Genomic DNA, 24,631 nt, shown 5'->3' with positions numbered 1-24,631 from the left:
AGCATCTAAAATGTAGAAATGTTCTCTCTTAATCCTTAATTAATGCCACAGGGCAGAAAGAGTGTGTTTGTATCGTTTACACAACTCATGTAGGAATACAAAAAAAACACCATCCATCATTTAATATCATGTCTTATTTTGCCTGAGACTTAACAAAATATCAGCCCTGGTAACTAAATAAACTGCCTGATAAAAATATGTTTTAATGGGCAACAAGTTATTTAACTGATTTCTTAAAAAAACTATTGATTTGCGAGGGGAGGTAAGGCAATGCCAAGATTCACTGGGTTAAAATTGTGAAAAAGAAGTCACTAGAGTCCAGATTTGAACCCTGGTGAGAGTCACTGGGATGTGATGGAGAAGAATTCACACTGTGGTCCGACTCCCCCATTATCAATACAAGAGTTGAGTCAAAAATGAAAGCAACTATGGATTGAAATAAATGTTGTGACGCATAAACGTTATGTGGCATAAACGATGCCACAGCAAATGTGTAGTGTAATTAAATCTAAACGCGGTTCAATATAATATTGTATGCAGGAGTTTTTTGTTTGTTTTTTTGTCCAGGCTGTGTATATTTTATTGAAACCTAAAGGCTCATTAAAATTTGACCTGAAACAGATAACAAGTCCAAGTATAAACATTTGTAAACACTGTACAAAAGTTGAGGGTTTAAAAAAACAAAACAAAACAAAACAAAACAAAAAAACCTTTCTGCACCTTAAGGGATACTTCAGAAAATAAGTAATGTAATCTCAAACTACATAGAAAAATAGGGTTAGATTTTAAATGCAATACATACAATAGAGACAGTATTTAAGGTTAAATGTAGGTGAAATCATGTCTAACAGGGTTCAAAGTACGCTCATAGCTCACAGAAATCAAACACTACTATTTATGCATTGCTTATTTATGATTCATTTGATAAAAATAGACATAGTAAACACAGATGAACTGAAAACAGCTGTGCGTATCATTGGCCTCATCCACAAACAGTCGACATGCACTGACCTGTGAACATTTTACATACAAATCCTACATAATCATAATATGACTATTTGAAAAGATCACACAGCCTTATTTGTAGTAGCAGTGGTAAATACTGGAAAAGTTAACAGGTCAGTCACTAAAGAAGTGACAGAGAACATCTTAATGAGTCTCTTTACTGGAAGCGGCTTCTATATTTGATGAAAACACAGCTAGAGACAATGTTCTTGACTGTGTGACCCCATGCTAAGAAAACATTTGATCTTTCACAAAAACATAAAAGGGAAAACTATTTTCCTTTAGCAGACTTTTTACTTGCACACCAGCCGTTCCAATGTCTTTATCTTGCACAGTGTTTTACTCTAGCAGTTATCAAGACAAACCTTTACTGTGCATCTAATTGTTTCTAATCTTACATCTGTCTAAGGTAAGAGGCCGCAGCGTTTAAAAGGGTGTTTGTGTGTTGAAACAACTGGAACTAGAAAAGCACTCGGAAAGTGCAGACCGCCACCAAGGCAAATCAGTAAACCCCCCCCGATCACCACCAAAATTTAATCATTTATTCCTTGTGCCAGTATCAACCTTTCCTGAAATTTTCATCCAAATCCATCCACAACTTTTTGAGTTATCTTGCACATGGACAGACAGACAGACAAACCAACGCTGACAAAAACATAACCTCCTTGGCAGAGGTAATAAGAAAAGGTGATTGTTACCCGCCGGAGTAAAACATGACGTCCATGAGCAGAGTGGCTACAGAGGGCAGTGTGTCTGGGTCCAGGCTGGTCACGCAGAACATGTTGCTGGGGCTGGATAAGGGGTGGATGATGGGACGGGGCACTGGCGAGAAAAAACACATAGAACACATGAGACTCCATTGCTGTTAACCCTTTAACCCCTGACGTGTCTGTGGTGATTGTTCTGAATGTATGATTTATTTTAAATATTCATAAAAATCAACTGGTTGCTCAATAGGAAAAATTTCAAAACGTGCTGATAGAATACACCTTCCACTTTGCATAGACATCTGAGCATGCTCAGTGCACCCCCCACCACCTGTGGAATGGGGGGCAAAACAGAGCAGTGAGTGAAACCAACTCGCTATCAAAATAATTTGCTTTAACTGTTGTTTGTAGTCCATCCACAGATGGACATCCATCAGTCCTGGTTTCATCTACAGCCTGTCCGTCCACAGGAGTGGATCTCCCCAAGGTTTCTCTTTTCCCACTGGGTTTTTGGAGTTTTTCCTTGCCGAAAAGGAGGGTCTGAGGACAGGGGATGCCTGGGACATTAATCCATTTCCTTCATCCGCTGTTTATTTGACTGTTGTTTATTTTCACATTCAACTAATTCTGTAAAACCCTGGGAGGCAACCTTGTTGTGATATAGGGCTCTACAAATAAAATTGAATTGAATTAAATTGTGAGGATTTACTGTGTTTTTACTGAGTTTTGACTGTGTAACTGCTTTTTGGAGTTCAACCCAGTGCTAAAAAGCAGCTGGACTGATTTAGAAAAAAAAAGCCCTAAAACTAAAACCACTGGGCCAAAATCCAAATACTTGTTGTTCAGTGTGGTCCAGTTCACAGTTCATGTTCAACATCCTAAATCTCTTATTGATGTCCATTCTGAGAGCCTACATTTAGTAAAAACCTGTCAAACTTCAATTCCTCTCTTTGTCTTTTTCTGTTATTCCACCTGTTTTGATCCTAAAACACACACCAAAACAAAACCACTGAAGAAAAGGAACACAAGCACATATTCAGAGCAGTTTTTATGACACTTCTACACAAATTCACTGCAGCACATTTCATTTAAATAATGTCTCAGGAGTTAAAGGGTTAAAGTAAAGAGTCTGTATGACAACAACAGAGTTTAAGGTATAAGTGCTTTTACTGCATAACGATGATTTGTAGTACTTCTAGTTTAGTACTGAACAGACAACAGATCAAATCACATCCAACAGGTTTTCATAGTTTTCACTATTATAACCACTATTTTTCCAAATATGACAATGTTCTAATATGACACATGTATGTAGTTTCATGTAAACAGCATATTCCATTAGGTTATGTTCTGTTTTTTTCTGAAGGGATACCAGTTTTATATGGATTCTTTGGACATTCATACAACACATCTGAAAAATTAGTTTAAATTATGTGTTTTACTGCAGGTTGAGACACACAACACCATTTACCCTCAGGTGGAGTGAAGATAAAGACCCTCTAGGGGCCGGGCCAAGCGAGTAACAGAGTGAGAAAGCACTGTGCAGCAACACTAATCATTCCATATCTTCATTCACTCATTTTCAAAACCTGCTTTATCCTCACTAGGGTCACGGGGGTCGCTTGGAGCCTATCCCAGTTACTTATCATTCCAAAGCTGTTTTTAGAAATTAATTTAGCAGCAACCATAGTAGCTCAAATTGTAGGTCTAAGCAAGCACTTTAACATGCCATTACAGAATAATAACCAAATATTTAATAAAACCATCAATTTATCATCATTGACAAGGTAACAGAGTGAGGAAAAATATACAGCAGTTATTTAAGGTTTGGAAAAAATGCCAAAAAGTGCTGTTCCTCAACTCAAGGAAAGTGCAAATATTTAGCATACCACACTTTTCTTAATATATGAGAGTATATTATGTCCAAAAATGAAACTGATATCATTTTTATTTTAGCTTTAAAAGACATTAATTCATGGTAACGGAGTAAGAATCCAAAAAAGTAGCAAAGTGAGGTGTTTGTTCAGTGTGATGCACCATAATAATAATAATCAAAGATTTGATTAAAATACTGATGAAAAATTATCAGTCATTGGTGACATATGTTTCATTACTATATTTAATACACATGTTTTGGCTGTTTTTTTTAAATAATAAATAACATTCAAATTCATTATAGTATTTGATCATTATGAAAGATTAGACTCAGGCATATATTTAGAACATATTTATTTACACATTGCTATTTACGTTCTGAATTTATGCGGTATACATTCATTTACATCCTTTACTGTTCTTAATTTACACTGTATTCTCATATATGTTCTTATATATTCAGTTGTAATTCAGGTACAAATTTAAAAAAAACACAGTTTTAGAAACTAGAGATATATGTCTTTCATCCTGAGTAATCAGAAATATTATTTTAGAGAAAAAAGAAATTGACCCTGATGTTCACTTTCACTTGGCCAGGCCCATAGATAAATACTCAAAAGTAAAAGAAGTTATTATTAGTTATTATTAAAAATAATTTCAACTGAAATCATTGTCTGTTCATTTTTTATTCTCTAAAAACAATAGTTGGATGAAGTCTTAAACTAATAACATTTTGGAATAGCTTCTCATTGTTTTATCTAGTGGGTAGTTTATGGACATATTGTCATAGACACTCATACACAGCTTTGGAAATCATTATTAGACCACAGTCATGTGACTGACATCTGTTTTCTGTTCCTTTGCAGATCATGTGAAGATGGAGTTAAACTATATTTGTCAGCTTTAAGCAGCTACTCTTTCACTGTCCTGTTCGTGAAGCACAGGAAAATGCATCTTTTTCTCATCCAGCCATTCTCCTCTAGTGGTTGAATTTAAATTCTTTTGGCCAATTAGTGTAAAAATAATTGATGTTTTTGCACAATAATATATTTTGCTATTACCAAATATAATCAGGCCTATAATAAACTTTAACCATTTTGACAAATCTTAAATAAAAATCAGTAACAGTTGTTAATTTTTTGTCAATACATTTCTACAGAAAACTCAAATTTTTCTGGGTCTTTTTTGTTAAAAAGCAATGATTCATATTTGCCAAATTCTCATATTTTATTTCTGATTTCTGTAGAACACACACTTATAGACCATCAGACAGATTCAGAAACGTGATCTGCTTATCATACACAGACAAAGATGAAATCAGGTAGTGTTGGTCCAAAACACACCATACTTATTTACATTAGTTTTTATTAGAAAAGAGGCGAAGCTTTACCCAAAATCTGTGTTCAGTCGCCTTTCTATTGACTCTGTAGCCTAAATATTCCACAATAAAAACACCTCTTCACCTAAACTCCAAAGACTTTTCATCTTTTTTGTGTGTATTTATTTACTTTCAGCAAAAATTACATTGCAAAAAAAAAAAAAAACGCTGCCAGCCTATGTCCATGCTTTGTTTTGCGACAATAACATCTGACAGTTCTGGATGGATTTGTTGTCACTGACTCAGTCGATTTGGTGGAAACACTGTGTATATGTGTTAAACTGGTCCTAAAAACAGGATAGAGGGGCTAAAAATTCAAACCAGATGTAGACTAATGTTATGAAGTAAGTTTGGAAGCACTTTGGGTCTATTATAAAAATAAATATTTACTGAGATAAAAGAGAATCTATTTTTCAGATAAAACACATTTTTTTTTTTTTTTTTTTACAAAAATCTGCATGTAACACGGTAAAAAGGACACGAAAATTATGCGCTATTTTTTAAAAAATATTTGTTATTCCCTCACAGGTACATTTTGGGAATTGAAGTAAATATGCAAGGCAGAATGTTTCACAAAAATGGCCGATGTTGCAAAATCACTCGCAATTTTTTTATGTTTAATGGGCAGGTTCCACACGTAACGCCAGTGGACATGATGAGTTATGCAAGAAACCTGGAATGAGACTACCGATTCATGAAAAACCTGATTAGAAAAACCACTAGGATCATCACATTTAAGACAGTGTCTTTATTTATAAGTATATAAGACCATTTATAGCCATGTTTTTCAGATCTAATGCACTGACACCTAGGTAGCTTTTCATGTCCCAATTTTGGTCCCATTTTTGGCCCCAGTATTTAATTAAAAAAAATCATTAATTTTGGGATGGCTCAGAGAAAGAGTATCATTTTTTTTCATTTATCTGAGGTCATCATTAGGTACATCCTGGGGGGAAATAGGTCTAAATTTCTCTTTTATTTTTGGGTCTAAAAAAGCTGGCAAAGTGCCAGATAGCAAAATTTACCCAGTTTCATAGAAGCACCCATGTGTGATGTTTTTCAGCAGGTCTTTAAGTGTGTATTCAGCTTCAGTCACAGGTAAAAGAACTCCATCATAATGATAAAATCATCCAAATGGTGAGTTACGCTTGTGGTTGTTAAATTCAGTGACTGATTTCAACACATCAATGCAATCGTACCGAGTTTTGGCTTCACGAAGCCGTTGGTGACTCCCAGATTGTGAGCAGCAACAGTCTCTCCATTGATAACCCGCAGCAAAGTGAATTCGGAAGACAGCGTGTGCATGACCATGGGCAGGTCTCGCTCTCGAACCTGAGGACACCAGAGGAAACAAGGTAAGTGATATTAAATAAAACACACATGACGTTGAAGAAGTGGCATTCTGGGAACAGCAGATGTTTGTATTTAATGGACGGTGGACATGTGTTTGGCCTCTGCTGCAGTTTTTCTTTGTGACTGCCGTGAGCTGGTGTTGCACAAGACACTTACTAGCACCAAATGCATCTATGCTAAGCTGCTTCAGGCTCAGTTTACTACAGAAAAAAACAACCCACTGCATAAAAGCAATAAAAGTCAATGTTCCAGTTCTGAGGTGAAATAAATTTCAGCAGCCAACAGGGAATTTTAATGCATCCACTAATATTCCAATCCCCTGCTTTTTTTTAAATAGTTTTACAACACAGTTAAGTTGTTGGCTTCATGTGCTCACATTATGATGAAAAATAGGACCAACGGTTCTGTATCTCATCGGCATATCTCATCAAGAATCAATAACAAGTTGAATCTGTGAGGTTGTCAAGTTCTGGCTCTATGTTAGAGTCCTGTGGTCTTTTTTAAATCAAATATATTAGGGAAAACCCCCCAAAAAGAAAGACAGAACCATTGATTTACTGCCTTTAGAGCCCCACATGATACAATAAATGAAATAATGAGCTGGCTGTTATGGTTTGCAGAAGGGTTTTTGAGTTGTGGAAGTAGGCCCTAAAGTGGCCCCATATCGTGTCAAATTTCATATCAGAGAAATGAAGAGAATAGTGGATTTTTTCCAGACCAAGACAAGACATGAGGTCCTCCAACCACTGAACATGAGTGGGTGGGGCAGCACCTTTAAAACTGCACATCTAGCCTGCAAAGATGAAAATGATATGACACGGCACTGAACTGGTGCCAAGCAGACCTCGTCCTCCCCCGCAGCGCCAAAGATGGCAGCCAAAGGGTTAGGACATATGTCAACTTTGAGTACAGAAGATAAGGTCTGGAACACATCTTTCCAGAATTTTTGAAGGGTAGGGCACCACCAAAACATGTGAATGAGGGAGCCGTCATGTGATAAACATCTGTCACAACGGGGATTTACACCTCGATACATATGTGACAGTCTGATCTTAGACCAGTGTGCTTTGTGAACAACGTTAAACTACAAAAGACAGTGGCTGACACACAATGATGTTGTATTAATTAATTTGAAAATGGTGTCCCAAGCACTGTCAGTCAGTGAAACGTTAGAGTCCTGTGGTCTGGATGCAGGAGATCAATCTACCAATAGAAGTGGGTGGAGCTTTGACTGGAGAACTCAACTAATTAACTGAAAGTCCATATATGACTTCCTATCAGTGCTCAAGAGTAACTATACTGATATCTGTAACCATTTCCATGTTATAAGCCATTAAAATATGGACTATTATAAGTAAAGGCAAATTTTTAATATTTCTGAAATTCATCAGAAATTCAAATATCAAAATTTCTCAAAACTGTGAACAAAATTTGTAGACATCATTCCAACCCTACATATACAATTTGAAATGAAGACAACCAGTAATTTCATCAGAGATGTTTGCAGGAATTGCTAACGAAGACAACCATGAAGATGACAAAAACAAAGATGAAGAACACAATGCCGGCAACAGCACTTTCACATTAGCTCATGTCCAATTGGCTGGTTAGCTGAAAATGAACCAAGGGCCTACTGGGAGATGTTGAAACAAACAGCAAATGATGAGATGTAGGAATACTGTAGCTGTTGCTGTCAACACTCTCATCCTCTCATGTCACTAACTTCATAACAGGACTGTACAATTATTGAATTAAATCACAACATGAGGCTCTGCAGTTGTGTAACTGCAAAAAGCTGTGATTTAAAGGTCCACATTTAGAAGGATTTTGGGTCTAATTAGAGAAAAGTTAAAAAACAAACACAATCTCAGCCTGGTGGTATTTTGGACTGTGTGATACTGAACAGAAGGAGGTACTGTGTGAAATATATAAAAGGGAAGTCTAGTTTGTGTGTTTATTTTTGTGTAAGTTGTGGAGTTAAAAAAGTACACATTTCAAACTGAGTAATATGTGCATTTTCCTCAACAACTCCTCAAGATGAGTTGCAACCAACAATTATTTCCACTGTCAGTTAATCTGCAGATTATATTTGTCATTAAAAGGCAACTTTACATTAGACCCATTGTGGGTCTAAGTCCAGCCACTGCATGATTCTGAAAACTCCTATGAAGTCTTTCAGAGCTTCTGAGTGTTGTGATCAATGTCTGAATGTCCAGGTGTGGATGTGTGAAATGTGTAGTTCAGGAACATCAGTAAGACAGAAGCACAGGGTTAGGGTTAAGGTTGGCTGGGCTTGTGTGATATTTTGTCTAATGTTACCAAGAGTTCAATACCCCTGGATCCTGAAATTTGTCTAATTGGAAATTTTATGAAGATTAATGAACCACTAAACAAATATCAAACAAAATTCCTCGAAATAGCCTTGGCAGTGGCTAGAAAAATTATTGCTGTTACATGGAAGTCTGATTCTCCCATTCCTTTAACCAAATGGTACACAGAGATGAACAGTTGTGTCCCTTTAGAAAAAATAACATATAGCCTAGGAAAGTCATATAAAACTTTTGTCAGAATTTGGCAACCTTACTTAGACTCTGTAGGTGCAATTGTAATTTAACTGGTCTTATTGTGTCATGCCATGTGTCCTTTTGAACAAAAAGTAAGAGCAGGAGCTTTTTTTTCTTTTTTTTTTTTTTTCGAGTGAGCAGGGAAGGGAGGGAGGGGGGCAGTATTTGTCACATTTGTTTGTTCCATTGTTCTCTTTCTTCATTTGTAAAATGAAAATTCGAAAACCAAAATAAAATATTAAAAAAAAAAAAAAAAGACCGAAACACAGGATGTTTCAAGAACTATAAGAGCCTCTGAAAGGGTGGATTAATATTTGTGTTCAGGTTTTACCACCTGAGAAAGCACCAAAAAAAAATAAAAATCAATATTCATTTACATATTTAGAATATTCTTGCCACTTTTCTTGCAGTCACACAGTCTTTTCCCACACGTAACTGAAACCATAAAGCCTCTTACTCTTACAAAAGTGCCTGAAGGTGTTTATTAAGATGTTTTACACATTATTTTGGATTCAAACCAACAAACTATTTAACTGATTGAGACAGTGGTTTTACAAATCAAAGTCCCTGTGCTCATATGAGCCTGGTGGTACCAAATAAACAGCTTCAGTTCAACTTAATGAAACTAAAATGAAAGAAATTGGGCAGAATCTGACTGAAGGGCAGAACTTGTAACATCAGTAACATTATCTTTATACACAAATGTCATGATGTAGAACGGCACTAAAACAATACATATGGGTCTGATCAAGTGAAAGTGAACATCAACATGAAAAAGTAAATTTGTACACATTTATCAAGTGGGCTAATTTTTTAGCTAAAGATCTGTATTTTATGGAACTGTTATCCTTTTTAAAATACCACTTGTAGAAAAAAAGTTACAACCAATATTATTGATTGTACTTTTTTTACATCATAGCCATGCCTCAGACATAAAAATATAGCTCGAATTTGATGCTAAAAATTCCATCTAAAAAATTTGAAAATGTATTCAATCTGTCACATTTAAAAAAAAAAAAAATCTGTGAACTATTACCAAGAAATTACTCTTTATTTGTAATTTACCTATATCAGTATGGACCACACGAAGTTGTAAATAACACTGTGTTAGTATTAAATACAGCGTGTTGATTATATCTGGCTTGTTGTTTTAAAGAATAAGTCAACATTTTGGGTGATGCATACAATGGTAAAGAGTCGTCCATGTGTTACTATGGCAACCTGTCCATGTGTTACCACATTCTCATGTCAATAAAGCAGAGACATTTCAATATTTTACTCCAAAATTTCTTTTCAGCATAGTTGAACATAATATCTAAAAGGTTTTGTCCTACTTGATATCAATTTTTGTCGAGAACCGCATGTTTTGAATGTTTGTGTAAAGCTTAAAAAATGGATGTCCGTTTCAAGTCCACATATTACCGAGCAGTAATTTGACATTTTTCACCTAAAAATTTTATCTCCCCCAATTTTGTTATACATAATGTTAGAGTGGTTATAAATACTTACTTAAATAGGAATAATACATGCATATAAGTTACTCTGCTTACATGACAGAGACTGTTGAACACAAAACGTGTTCATGTGTTAACGCTTGATCGGACCCAAATGTACAACTCATGAAATGGATTAGAAGGCAGGAAGTGATGAGTTGAGCTTTTATCACCTTCAATAATGCAGGTATGGGTGTACATTATCACCAGCATTGACGCATTTCATTATAAAGGAGAAATAGGATTCTGTTTACAGCTCAAGAAACACCTTTTAATGTTTAGTATCACTTCTTTGGTCTATAAAATGTCAGAAATAGGTGAAAATATGTTGTAACAAAATGTAATGTAACAAAACATAAGATATCATCATCTAAAATGTCTTGTTTTGTTTAACAATCCATAGCAATAACAGAAAATATTCACACGTAGAACAAACGAATGAGGATTTTGATCAAAACCGATCATCAAAATAGTTTATTAATTTAGTAATCAATAAGTAATCACTTAATCGCCGTAGCTCTATAAGCAAGTAGACCTATATTAAAATCCCACTCAGAATACTGATTATAATAATTACAGTGCGATTTTTTTCACCAAATCACTCAACCCTTTTTCAAATCCAGATCACAATACACATTATGATGTACTATATATTCTTTCTGCCTTTAGGTCAGAACATCCTCCCCCAAAGAGAAAATAAATATTCCCCAAGTTAAATTAAAAAAAAAAAAAAAAAAAAAGGTAATTGATCTCCTTTCTAATCATGGACATCACTCTCTGATATATATATATATATTTTTAGGAGAGTGTTTCTTTTACATGACCATCAGATCACAGCAGCATAAAAACCTCCAACTAACCCTTTCAAACGTGCCACAGGTATCTGAAAGTTTAATAATGTCCATTTTTCCCAAATCCATGCATGTCCTTTCAACCCCTAACCTGACTTTAAACAGAGAATCTTGTGATAGGTGAATTTCTCAGACCATCAAAGTGGGGGTGAAGGTACACTTCATAACTTTTACATAAGTTTCATTTCTCAGTCAGATGTAAGTTTACACCGACCCCTGATGAGCAGCTCCGTCTGGATAGTTACAGCTCTGTCTAAACCAGTGCATTCAACATTTGGGTCAGGCTTTACCACTTTATGTAACACAAAAGATCCAAACAGTGAAAAACCACATGTTAAGCTGGCCCGTCCGCTCAGATATTCAGTAATGTAATCTGACGCAGCGTGAGACGTGGACGAGGGGGAAGATGGACGGTGGGTGTGGGCGACTTTTGTCTCTCTTCAGTTTCTCTCTTTGGTTTGTATCTGATTCACCAATAATTAGGATTGTGAGAAGGAGCAGTCGGTGTACAGACAGAACACTGGCTCATGTATGATACCTGGAATTCAGGAAAGAGGCTGAGCCGCTGATCCTTTTTACGTAACTACCAACAGATTATCAACATCCACACTGTTTTTTTTTTCTTTCAATTTTTATAAACACGTCGGAGCTGTTCAGCCGAGCTTGTTTTTCCACCGAGCCAAGGCAATAAAAAAAGACTCCCTGTGGCCAGAAAGGCTTTGGTATGAGAGAGGATTTCTTTCTAAATCACAGGAAGTGGCGCTCTCTATCCAAGGTTATTGCATTTTCATGTCAGGATTCTAAATGTAAACAACTGAGATGCCAGCGGTTGCATAATAAACAATGTAACCTTAAGATGGGAACCTGCTCTAGTTTCTCCTCATAATCAGTCGATTGGCTTTTCTTTAGCTATATTTAATGAGGTTTCCCAGTGGTGTTATTCTATATATTAGTATTTTCCAGGAAAGTAGGATTTAATAGATCTGTGCAGTGAAATGAGTTCAGATCAGATTAAAGTTTAAAATTTTTTGGGCCCTGTGTGAAATATCAAGCAACAAGATGTTTTTTTTTTTGTGGTACTAAACATTTTTATGGTCAGAACATGTCATAAATCTAGAGGATGTATATTCACAACAATTAAAATGATGCTTGTTCATTAATAAAAGATGTAGGAGTAAAATAAAACAACAAAATCTTTCAAAATCATATATATATATATATATATATATATATATATATATATATATATATATATATATATATATACATACATATATACATATACACACATTTTATTTTTTTTTTGTAACAATATAGTCAAAACAAACACCAAATACAAAAATGAGACGCCATTACCAGGATATGACATAACATTTTGTTAATTATAGCTGCTGATCTCCAAGGAAAATTATCAAAATATTACATGAGAACTATACTGGAATTATATATATGACAATATAACATCATGGCATTATTGTTTTATCACCCAGACTGTATAAACTGCTCATTTGGAAGTAAATCTGAAAGTCACAGCCCCTCATTTTTATTCACTCATTGTCATAGTAAAATGCATAACAATGCTATTGTTTTCCATTTACATTTTTGAATTTTATACAGAAATTTGTTGTTGTTATATAACTAGTAAAAGAAAAACAAAAAGGAGTGATGACTTCTTAATTCTCACGTATATTTTTTAAAAATGTTATGACATTTTGTATAAACTGTTCATTCACTGAATTTCCAGAAAACTTAATATATCATGATATGTAGCCGTATCGCGACATGCAGTGAACTGTGAAATCAGGATATGAGATTCTGGAAATATAGCACAATTTGGTTTAACCTAAAATCATCCAAAATCCAGCTCAGACTGATATTTTTTTCTAGTCCATTCCTGCTCCTTCCTTTTGCACTATTATCGCACTTGTACTGCTAGATATTATCTTAAAGATCCAAAATATTCAATATTACCCCCAGCACCTCCCCAGTATGATAATGTTCTGTTTTCACTCGTGTGACTCTGTTTCTGTACTGACTCTCACTCACCAGAATGAAGTCGGTCTGATACGTCGACAGCATGAAAACAGAGATGTTATGGTCAGCCAAGGGAGCAATGACTGATTTAGCGATCTTGGTGACTCCGATGGGTTGCGAGTTGGAGGCGTTGCCGCCCCCTGACACCACGTTCAGGGCCAACCATGTGGCGTCGGCAACACTGATGTGCTCTGACTCAGGCAGCTCTGGAAATAAAAAGAAGAGTCATGTCAGGAAGGGCCTTCCAGCAGATTTCTACAAAATTAAGCAACAGCCCATGAGAGGCTGATGTAAAGTGAGTTTAATAGCTGAAAGGATCACCAAGGGAAGCAGCATTTAACATTTAGCCTGTTTTAGCCATTTTTTATACTGTTAAAAAAGGCCGTTTCCCTGGAAAATGCACATATATTTTCCAAAAGTAGCTTCACTTAAATAGAAGAGACTGGAAGCTATGTGTAATCAAAGTTCCTGTTTTTTTGTTTAGATGGTGTTGTTTCTTGTTTTCATCATTTTACACTGCTACTTTTTGCTCTGAAGCATTGCATTTTGCTGGTGATGCCTTTTTATTACTAAAAGTTACAGGAAATAAAACATTTTCCACATCATCCAAGCTGTTGTGTTAGAGTCAGATGAAGCATCTGTCTCTGAGTATTAGAAAAGCCTTCAGAGCCCGTCCGACTAAATTCCAGTCTAGACATGTTACTCAGCCCTGTCTGATTGTACATTCAGGATATTTACGTCTGCAGCATTTTGGTATTAAGAATCTATCTGACATATGTTTAAATATGTGACATATGAATAGGGACAGGAATCAATAAGAACTTAATGATTCTGATTCCATTATCGATTTTGCTTATCGATCCAATTCTTTATTGATTCTCACTGGGTGAGGGAATAATAGAGTACAAACGGGTGTGTTTGCATTAACTGTTTTTTATATTTCCATCTCTGCACAGAAAACATATCATATACAGTATGTACAAATAATAATAACAAATGACGCTGGGCCCAGCCCGGTTCCAGGTGTGTGTGTGGGGGGGGTTGGGGCATCGTACAGCGAAACCAAAACTTAAGACGCTTTACGAATTCCTCTGTCTCTCCCACTGCTGTGCACCTCAATTTCCTTTCCCCTACCTTCGGAAACTTTTATTTGAGGGGGGCAGGACGTTTGTTGCCCCCACCAGAACCCAGCTTGGACCGGATAATGCCCTGGTGTTTGCTCTAATGCTAGATTCACAAGCATCACTAAGTAGCATATCAAATACATGATATTCCTGCAAATGAATTGCATGCTGTGTGGACAAATGAAGAAATGGATGCTTCGCAAGTGTTACAAGTGGCCCTGGTGTCATCTTTTCATGTGAAATACAGCCATACTTTGGAGCGTTTCTGCCTCAATGCCATGTTGGCTACATTCTAAACCAAAACAATGGAGCGTGCATGTGATGTCATCACGCATGTACAACAAAAGCAGAATCAATAAGCAGAATCGTTAAGCAGGCAGGCAAACGATTCCAAGGAATCAAGCTACTGGAAACCTGTTCTTTTTGAGAAGCGGTTCTTGATTCCCATCCCTAGATATGAGGTCTGCCCTTAATCCACTGTGATGGCGGAATAAGAATGTCGGTAAACTTCAGTACTGGTAAAGTTTACATCCAGTCTGTCCAGATTTTATTTATATATATATATATATATATATATATATATATATATATATATATATATATATATATATATATATATATATATATAAATATGTGTGTGTCACAGTAGAGATTGAAATCCAGTAGGATTCGTAATCCTACTAGGACAGATTGAAATTTTAGTTTGGATTAGTTCTGGGCCGGCCCAGAATGGAATCCTAACTCAACCTGGCCCAGAATGGCCCAATTCAGAATCAGTCCGGCCCAGATTGGAATTCTATTCTGGGCTGGCCTAGAATGGAATCCTGCTGCTATAATGTTATTTTTATACCATGTTTAATGCAAATGATCTAAATTATTACAAAAATCAATACATGGAATTTGCAAATATGTGAAAAAAAAATTAAACAAACAACATTTTAATTGTAAACTATAATACACTTTATTTACAAATAGAACCTAATGGTAGTCCCCACCAATATATGGTACAGTGAAATCGACTGAAATTGACAATAGTTACCCAAGGTATGTAAGACTGAAAATGTAAATCAGCACTAATAGACCAAAAATGTCACATTGTTGAATATGCAATCAAACTTGCACTGAAGTCTTAGAACTCGTTCTGGCATCCCTGGTTGTTCATGTGGCACTTGGTAGAACATTTGAGTACAGCTTTCTTGCAGCGGCATTTATTCGAAATACAGCTCCCACGGCACTGGCACTTGGAGGTAGAGGTGGTACACTTGTATTTAGTCTGGTCTCTGCTGGTTTGGATGAGGGAAATCTCAGACAAAGTTTCTCACCTCTATCCTTTTAACACCTTTTCTTTGAATATTCACACCTACAGTCTTTGATGGCTTCATCAAAGGTTTTTGTGTTCTCTTAAATATACTCAAATATATGTATATTTGACAAATTATGGAATTATGGATCATTTGCATTAAACATGGTATAAAAATAACATTATAGCAGCAGGATTCTATTCTAGGCCAGCCCAGAATAGAATTCCAATCTGGGCCGGCCTGATTCTGAATTGGGCCATTCTGGGCCAGGTTGAGTTAGGATTCCATTTTGGGCCGGCCCAGAATGGAATCCTACAGAGATTCCATTCTAGGCCGGCCTAGAATAGAATTCCATTCTGGGCTGGCCCGCTTCAGAATCGGGCCGGCCCAAAATGGAATTCCATTTTTGGCCAGCCCAGAATGGAATTCCATTCCGGCCCGATTCTGAATCGGGACAGATTCCCTTTTGGGCCTCGACATATGTCTATATGTATGTGTGTGTGTGTGTGTGTGTGTGTGTGTGTATGTTACACAGGGACTTCAGATTCAATTTTCTGACACATTTTTCTACTATAATCTTTGAGCTTTACTGTGCAGAGTTTAAAAATGTAAATGTTTTCTTACATTTCACTAGTGATGGTAGAATATTTTCTTTGTGATCATGAATAATCTCAATTTATAAATGGAAACAACAGGAGGATTTGTGATGTAAAACAAATAATTGGAGTCAGTCAGGATCTATTCTGCAGCTTTTACAGGTGTGATGTGGGAACCTGAGGCCATCAGTGTACAAAGATGGAATGCAAGCTTTTGATATGCTGAAAAAATTCCAGTAATTAAAGTTTAAAAATTAATAATATTTGCATATGTAGAGATTTTAGAAGTCGAAGTACAGGGGAAGATGTCAATATATTAAATTTGTGTCAGAACTGCCACTTAATATCTCACACATTATGTTCCATATCCTCTGCATAAAAAATAGACTTATTTACAATGACTTACACTTTAAAATGCAAACTAAAATGTGGCTAGAAAGCATTTATTAATACTCAAAAGTATCTGTGCCATTAAAGTGTTTATGCTTGGTAACCAGCCCTAAACATCTAAAATGTATAGTAAAAACAACCTTCTTCATCATCACATTATTGTAAGTCCATCATTAGTCTTAATCAGCTGTATTTACCAGTCACCTTTAACGTCTGTGTAAGTTCCCATTGGCCCAGGTCATCATTCTTCTTGGTAGTTGTTTTTTAGGTTCTTTTATTTCTTGGTAGAATGGCTGTGCAATGGTGGTCCAACCAATACAAAGGTGCTATGACTAGTTATTGTTATATATTTTAATGTGATAGCCGATGAAGGAAATTTATTTGGTAAAGAATCTGTCACTGAAAGTAATAAGGAAGGGGGAGGACTAGATAAGCCTTTGCTTTTTTCGTTCCTTCTCAAACTGTGTTTTATGAGTTGATACATATGTACATTGGTGTTAAATGTATTGTATTTTGCTACTTTTTCTGTGATTAATGACCATTGATGGGTGCATATGTAATTGATTTCTTGCTTTTATTGTTTTTTTTTTTAGTTCTTTTTTTTTCCACTTCAAAGTTTGGGACAAATAAACTAAAGACACATTAACTCATGAATTAATAGGACTAACCATGTACATATCACACTGTATTCATAATGAGATATTAAACTTTTAGTCAATTAGCACATGTCCCAGACTGTTTCACGTGACTTGTGTGCTTTATTTCAGTAGTTTGCTTCACTCTACTACCTCCAGACATTAGCACTTGTGGAGCCAGGAACCGGGAGAAAATACCTGCATGAGTTATGCAACAAATAGCCTGTCGTCTCCAGGGAAACCGAGGAGGGTCACCCTGGAAAAGGGTGTGTAATGACATGAATTCACTCACTCAGCCAACCACAAAACGGCGCTTGGCCTCACATCCATAATGACAAAGTGTGCTCAAACACTGGCGGCTGAGGCTACGTGGTGCTGCAGACAATCAAAGATTACACAATGTGATCTTTTCCTGCTGCTCAATCTATGGTTGCCACAGTAACTTTAAAGATCCACAAGTCAAGCCCTACCTTTAAAGCCTTCCTCGTCTACGATAATGGTGTAGTCCTCCGGAGTCTCTGTCAAACTGAAGAATTTACATCTGAATGGAAGAAGCAGAAAAACAACAGAGAGTTAAACAGCAGATCTGTGTTTTTATGATGAACAGGTAAGATGTGAGTTCTGCTCCTGGACTGAAGCCACATCTTCTCCATTCATCTGAACAATAAGACCTGAAGCATTCATAACACACACATCAAAAAGTCTGTTTGGAGAATAAAGGAGACAGTTTATATTAAAACGTGGAAGCAGAAGACCAATATAAGACCACAAGTAAGTCTGTGAATGTCTTCTTTATCGTTTAATATTGAATATGAGGTTTATAACCAATAAAGCCGAGTGTGGCTAAGCCCTCAATATGCTGTAGGGAAAATCTCTATGGGGGAAGATACACACAAATATACAGCTGGATAATATATTACAATCTATATCAAGATTTGGGGGAATGTGTGATCTGTTTAGGAGATCATATCATAATGTTCTGAAGCACTTTCGTGACCCACAAATTCAATGGAGCATGTAGAGAACAGTCTAGAAACAGCTGCAGGACTTCATTATTACAACAATAAAAACACAACCATAAATTAAAGATTAGCCATCTCTCCTGTAGATGATTATTTTTATATTAAAATAATGGTTAATACCAGAGTTAAGTGGATAAACAAGGCAAAAGATATTTCCCGTCAATGCTGACAAATAAATCACAAAATGTACACATTAAACATATGGCAAGACTGTAAAATGTGAATAAATGAGAGAAATCACTTGATTTACATCTAATCGATCATTCTCAATCATGCTAAAGCTGTAGCAGTTACCCTCTCATGGAATAAGTCTGATGTTACCACAACCTATTTTTCCTCATTTTGTGCAGGATAATTTCCCATTAATTCCCTGCATCATGCCAGTCAACAACAGCATTACAATGAATATAAAATTCTGCATTTTTTAATTTCTCATAAAATAAAAGTTCTCTACAGTTGTAATTTGCAAAGGATATATTTTCATTCATGGCTTTATTCAACCAGAGGCAGAAAAGGACATGACGCAAACTCCTGCAGATTAAATTAAACAGAATAGACTCAACTGAAATACTCACTATAAACTGACTTAAATTCACGACTAACTTTGAAACTTTACTATAATCTATGTATTTTACATGTAAATTTTAGTAGAGTATGAGCTGCACAATTCTTTGGAAGATTCATGAAAAAGACAACAACCAGAAGCAAGAAAATCATTAAAAATGTAGGCTAAATCAGCAAACATGAAAATCTGAAGACTAAATTGCAGGAATACCAACAAGGAGGTGGGATAAAGGCAGGGTAAAAAATAAATAAATAAATAAATAAATAAAGAACAAAAAGTTAAACAATTGTAATAGGAAGCAAATGAATCAGCTGAAAGAAGAAGAGCCAGACACAAAATATGGCGAAATTAAAGTTTTTTTGTCGTCAAGTCATAAACATACTAATGGACTCTGAAGCAGCTTCTATTCTGGCAGGAGCATACACAAGTTTCACATGTAATGTCAGTTTTTGGTTCAGAAAGTAGAAAAGGACAAGTCCATCCATCAGTTACAGTAGATCATCTCGTTCACTCGTCAATTTATACTGAAAACTCTATAGCGTATAGTGAACTGTTTTGTTTATTTCTTTGATAGGTTTTAGATGGACAGTCTTGAAGCTGCTTGAGTATGTGAGTATTCATCTTTTACATGCTTAGCGTTGATTTAAATACAGTTTCCAAACCAATATTGCTGCGTATTGATGCCAGCTCGGGTAATGTGATTCTCCTTTTTCCTTTGGATTCATTATCTTTCCTTAAATCAGTCTGTCTTTAGTAAATTGTTTTGAGTCTTAAACAATAAAAAACAGTGGACAAACTAAACATCCATGTCGAAGGAGATAAAAGACATAGCTGAAAATGAGCTAGACGACATGTAAAAGACAACGCTAGAGGCACAAGAGAAGGCACTGCTCTGGAAAAACACCATGTTCAACACTACTGCGATAATCACATTCTTTACAGGCCAGCTTCTGAACACTCGCACTTATTTGGCCGAGAAGTGTGAAGAACAGCAGGGAAATAACAGACAGGCTCTCAACAATGCACCCTACAGAACCGGCAGCATTTCCTCCTGGAATTAAATGAGCTGTCAAAGTGCCACTTGGACTGATTTTGCCAGGAAAGAAAAGATTAACAGTTTGCATTTCAGTGACTGGCTTGAAAATACACCTCTAATTGTGACCGTGCAGTCACAAATTCGACCAAATTACCTACTTTATGATCTGACGCATAAACAAATCTCAGTGACAAACAGTAGAACCTTTCAACGAGAGGGCAATGAATACTGCACCTGCATTTGTCACCATCTGTTTACATGCAAAGAACTTCACATCGAGTCTTTAAATGAGTTTATATCGTAAATCTTCAAACTGACACGATGCCATTTCAATCAGGATACTTAAGCTGATGGTTAATTTAAAAATAATTACAATTACTGATAAGACAACAACCTTCCAGACAAAACCTGTAACAGAAACATGTTGATTTACAGGTACCAATAAGAAAAAACACATGGACTAAAGGACTAAAAAAAGCAGAATGTGCTCAGAGGGGCTGTGGTGTCAGACCTTAAATTATACAGAATGGTGTGGGGCTAGTGATAAAAATATGACATTTCTGTTTGTTTCATTCAGCTGTTTTTACAGAGGAAACCATTCAAACCATCAAGCTAAATGATCAGTCAGATCAAATAAAAGCAAACAGAAAATTATGCAAAAATTGTGACGTATCTAAGCAAACATTTGATCTATCACTATGTGTCATACTGACAGTTCTGATATATTTTATTCGGCCTGATCAAACAAAGTGTACAAGTATATTTGCATCAGTTATTAATCAGTACTGCAAAAAGATACCCCCAAAACCATTCCCAAAATTTTTCTTTGGCCATCTTATTACTAGATCTTGCAATCCTCCAAATTTGAAGAAAATCGGATAAAAACTGATAAAATGGTGACCCAATGAGCGTGAAAACATGTGCACAATTTTATTGTTATAAGAGAACAAAATTATTGTACATAATGTTTTGTAACACAATAAATAATTACTACTCAACTCCTGTGTCTTTTTTATTATAAGATACACACATCACATTGCTTTTCATTTATTGATCATTTTTGTTGAACAGCTGTTTGATTATCAGTTCTTATTTTCAGTATTAAGACAATCAACCATTTTGTTATGAAAACCCTTCTTTTACAGCCCTGTAATCGTAATAATAGAATGGGAACCTGTTATTTAAGTACTATTATGATTAAATTTGCACAACTAGACAGATTTTGGTATGCTCCCTGGCTGCAGAAAATTTGGTAACAATGTGGCAAACAGATGTTTACGTCCAACCGCATGTTTTCAATGGCACGTTCACCAAAATTCATGTAGTGTCCGTACACCAATATACTTCCATCAATAATATCATGTATATGCCTTAGAGATATATTGTTATAATTTGTTCACAAATGTTTATTTCCTCCTGTACCAGGAAGACTTAGTTAAAGTTGTAACAGAGATGCAACCATGTGGTAAACCAGATTTCCATTCCAATCTTGTAGAGTCCGTACACTAAGTAGTGTCCGTACACCATATTCAAAATATATGGGTCTAATTTTATTGTTTCTGTCAATATGTGGAATTTCTCAGCACGCATGCTTTGGACACGACATCTATGCAATAAACAATGCATGATTCTCCTGAGTGCTGAAACATTTGTATATCTTTGTAGGCATTAAATATGGAGGCTATTAGCCTGTAGTGTCCGCACACCGAATAATTTCTGATTTGACAGGGGTTGCGTACAAGCCTGTGAAATTTTTAGTAGACACCATTATACAAAAATATCTTTAACTTTAAGAGAGAAATATCAGACAAATAAAATGGCCTGTCTGATTTTTTGATAGAGCATTACTATTTTTTATCTATATGTGCATCCTTTCTGGTACCCTTGATTGTGATCAGGCCGTATTGGTATTGAAAAAAATTGCATTAGATGGAGAACCTCACCTTTATGAGCACATTCTCTTACTATCTGTTCAACCAATAACACTGTTCTGTTTTCATTCCACTGTTCAGTATGTAATATCTAGTGGAATCTAACTGTCACCCCTCTTCTCATCCTCCCCTATGGTGGAGATAAAAAAAAACAAAAAAACTTTTTTTAAGGGTTATTTGATTTCTCGAATGAAACCAACTATAAAATGGAAATGTAGATATACGGTGGTGGTAAAACATTTCTGGACACTCCACACATTTGTGATAGTGCTGCACAATATATCATTTGAGCATCAACATTGTGATGCACTTGGGCACAATAGTCACATCACAGGTCCTGCAATGTAGGAGGCAAATTAACTCAATGTGTTCTCATCTAATTTCAAGGGTACCTGACACAGACTGCGCGCAGTGATCCACCAATCACAACTGTTCCTAATCAGTTTGGAGTGAGTCACTGGTAACAATATTGAAAAATGAGCAATGAACAAAAGAAAATCACAGTTAATTCAGACTTGGTGCCAAAAAGAAAAGCAACATCAGTTATGTAGAATTATTTCAGCTACAAAAAGGATGATATTGAAACACGTGTTCTGTGTCAACAGTGCCTTCCACCTGTTGCCACAATGAGAGGAAACACAACTAATGTACGTCGGCACCACACAGCTATTATATACTCCTGAGTATTTTTTCATATTGCAATATTTATCGCAGGGTTGGAAAAAAATCGCAATGTCAGTTTTTTCCAATATTGCACAGTCCTAATTTATGACATATTGCATTAAGAATTGCTCTTATTGAACTCTGCCAAGTATTGTTCCATTCTCCAAACCCACATGCAGCCTTTTGCATATGCTCCGTTCCATCGAGGTCAAAACTGGATGTTTCAGCAAATAATGAAACACATCCAGGGCATGACATGTTGAGACTGTCCAAAATTTAGATGTTATTTTTCTTGCTAAAAATAATTTTAAAAAGAATCATTTGCATTGGTTTGTGTCTGATGGAGCCACACCTTTTGAAACATAAAAAAACATTTTACAGCAAATATGTAATGATAATATTTGAGATTGTGTAAAATTTTAAGGGTATGAGAAAACTTTTCCCACTACTTTACATCTCATATCACCAAATTTCACAAAATGTTCCTGACTAACAATCTCTGATTTCTCTGCAACATGAGAAATAAATACCAAAATCAGAAAGATCTGATTTTGCGTCACTGTGACACATGGTGGCAAAATTGCTCTGAAAGTTTTGCAACAGTGGATTTTATTTTACAGAAGTTAAAGCAGTGTTTTTCAACCTTGGGGTCAGGACCCCATGTGTGGTCGCATGAAATTCATATGGGGTCGCCTGAAATGTCTGGTGATCGATTAAAAAAATGTAAAGAAATTCCTAATAAAAAATATTTTTAATGATTCAATATATATTTCACTATAATTAAAACACCACACATTCTTCCTAATAAAAATCAAGTTCAAATAAAATGCAGGATGAGAGGGCATATCTTGATTGACCCGATCATGTGACCGTATGAGTTACTACGCTTCAACCTGCCCGGACACAGTCAAAACCGGACCAAACAGAGAATGGAAAGATTTCTTCACCAGCCTGGCCCCACTAAGACATCTCCAAGAGAAAAATGTCTCCATTTTGAATGTCTGGGGTCACCAGAAATTTGTGATGTTAAAATGGAGTCACGAGCCAAAAAAGGTTGGGAACCACTGAGTTAAAGACATTCTGCACATTAGGACAACTACTGAAATTCCTCTGTTTCTCAGTGTCATTCCTGGGGGGTCTTTGTAAAGTTGACATGTACCTTCTGAAGATTTCCATAGTTGGAGGTAAAATTCAAAAACATTCTATCACCAAATGTTGGCTAAAACACCCCCCTCCCCCCTTACTATGGACTGTTTTATATGGATTCTCAATTATATATGTGTCATGGACAATGGGACTGTTCATGCATCAATCGCCGATAGTTCAAAAGTTCTAATGTATGAAATCTAGCATCTTTTTCCGTACTACTCATTTTTACAGTCAAATCAACATCATTTCAAAGCCTCAATATCTCCAAAACAAATGAAGATATAATGTAGAACTTTTGGGTGGTGTTTATTCTGACTACTACCATTACTTTCAGAAAGTATGATGTAAGTTGGAGTTGATCAGTCAGGACATTTCACATGGACTGAGCCGATTTATGTGTGATTATCACAAATGAAAACATACAATTTGCATGATTATCAAATTCCATTTCTCCCCTAAATCTTATTCTCTGAACTTTAACAGAAATTGTACCTGGTAATAATAGCTGTGTAATACCGCTAGAGCTGAAATGATTCATAACTGAATGAACTAGTGGTCAACTATTAAATTCACTGAGAAGTATTTAGATCCTCACTTGGTTTGAATAGTTTCATAAGCCCACATTGCCTGATTTTAGGTTCTTAAATTTACTGTTTTCCTTTTTCTATGACACTAAAGTGAATATCTTTGGGCTGTGAATCAAAACAAGGGCACCATCTTGGGCTTTTCAAGACAGTTTTTTTTTTTTTTTTTTTTTTGCCATTTTCTGACATTTTATGCACAAAAAATTAATAGATTAAGAAATTTATCAACATACCAGTTGAAAATGAAAATACTGTGCTAATTACAGCCTTGATTATCATCACCTGTGAAACTGATACTTTGTCAGTCAGTCACAAAACTGTTTTGTCACATTTTCGGCTACATTTGTCACTTATAAGTATTTTGTACAGATACAA

General features: G+C 35.7%; 1 protein-coding gene across 1 annotated transcript in view; it reads right to left on the bottom strand.

The window, feature by feature from the left end:
• Positions 1–24,631, bottom strand: part of castor2 (cytosolic arginine sensor for mTORC1 subunit 2) — a 45,844-nt gene that overhangs the window by 10,438 nt on the left and 10,775 nt on the right. Inside the window, exons 2-5 of the mRNA XM_030154272.1 lie at positions 17,777–17,847; positions 13,273–13,466; positions 6,165–6,297; positions 1,704–1,827 (exon numbers count right to left, since the gene is read on the bottom strand). Of these exons, the coding sequence (XP_030010132.1) occupies positions 1,704–1,827; positions 6,165–6,297; positions 13,273–13,466; positions 17,777–17,847 (522 nt within the window). The remainder of the gene's footprint in view (positions 1–1,703; positions 1,828–6,164; positions 6,298–13,272; positions 13,467–17,776; positions 17,848–24,631) is intronic.

Source organism: Sphaeramia orbicularis, chromosome 14, assembly GCF_902148855.1.
Source record: "Sphaeramia orbicularis chromosome 14, fSphaOr1.1, whole genome shotgun sequence".
Lineage (NCBI taxonomy): Eukaryota > Metazoa > Chordata > Actinopteri > Kurtiformes > Apogonidae > Sphaeramia > Sphaeramia orbicularis.
This window is presented reverse-complemented; position numbering and strand designations above follow the sequence as displayed.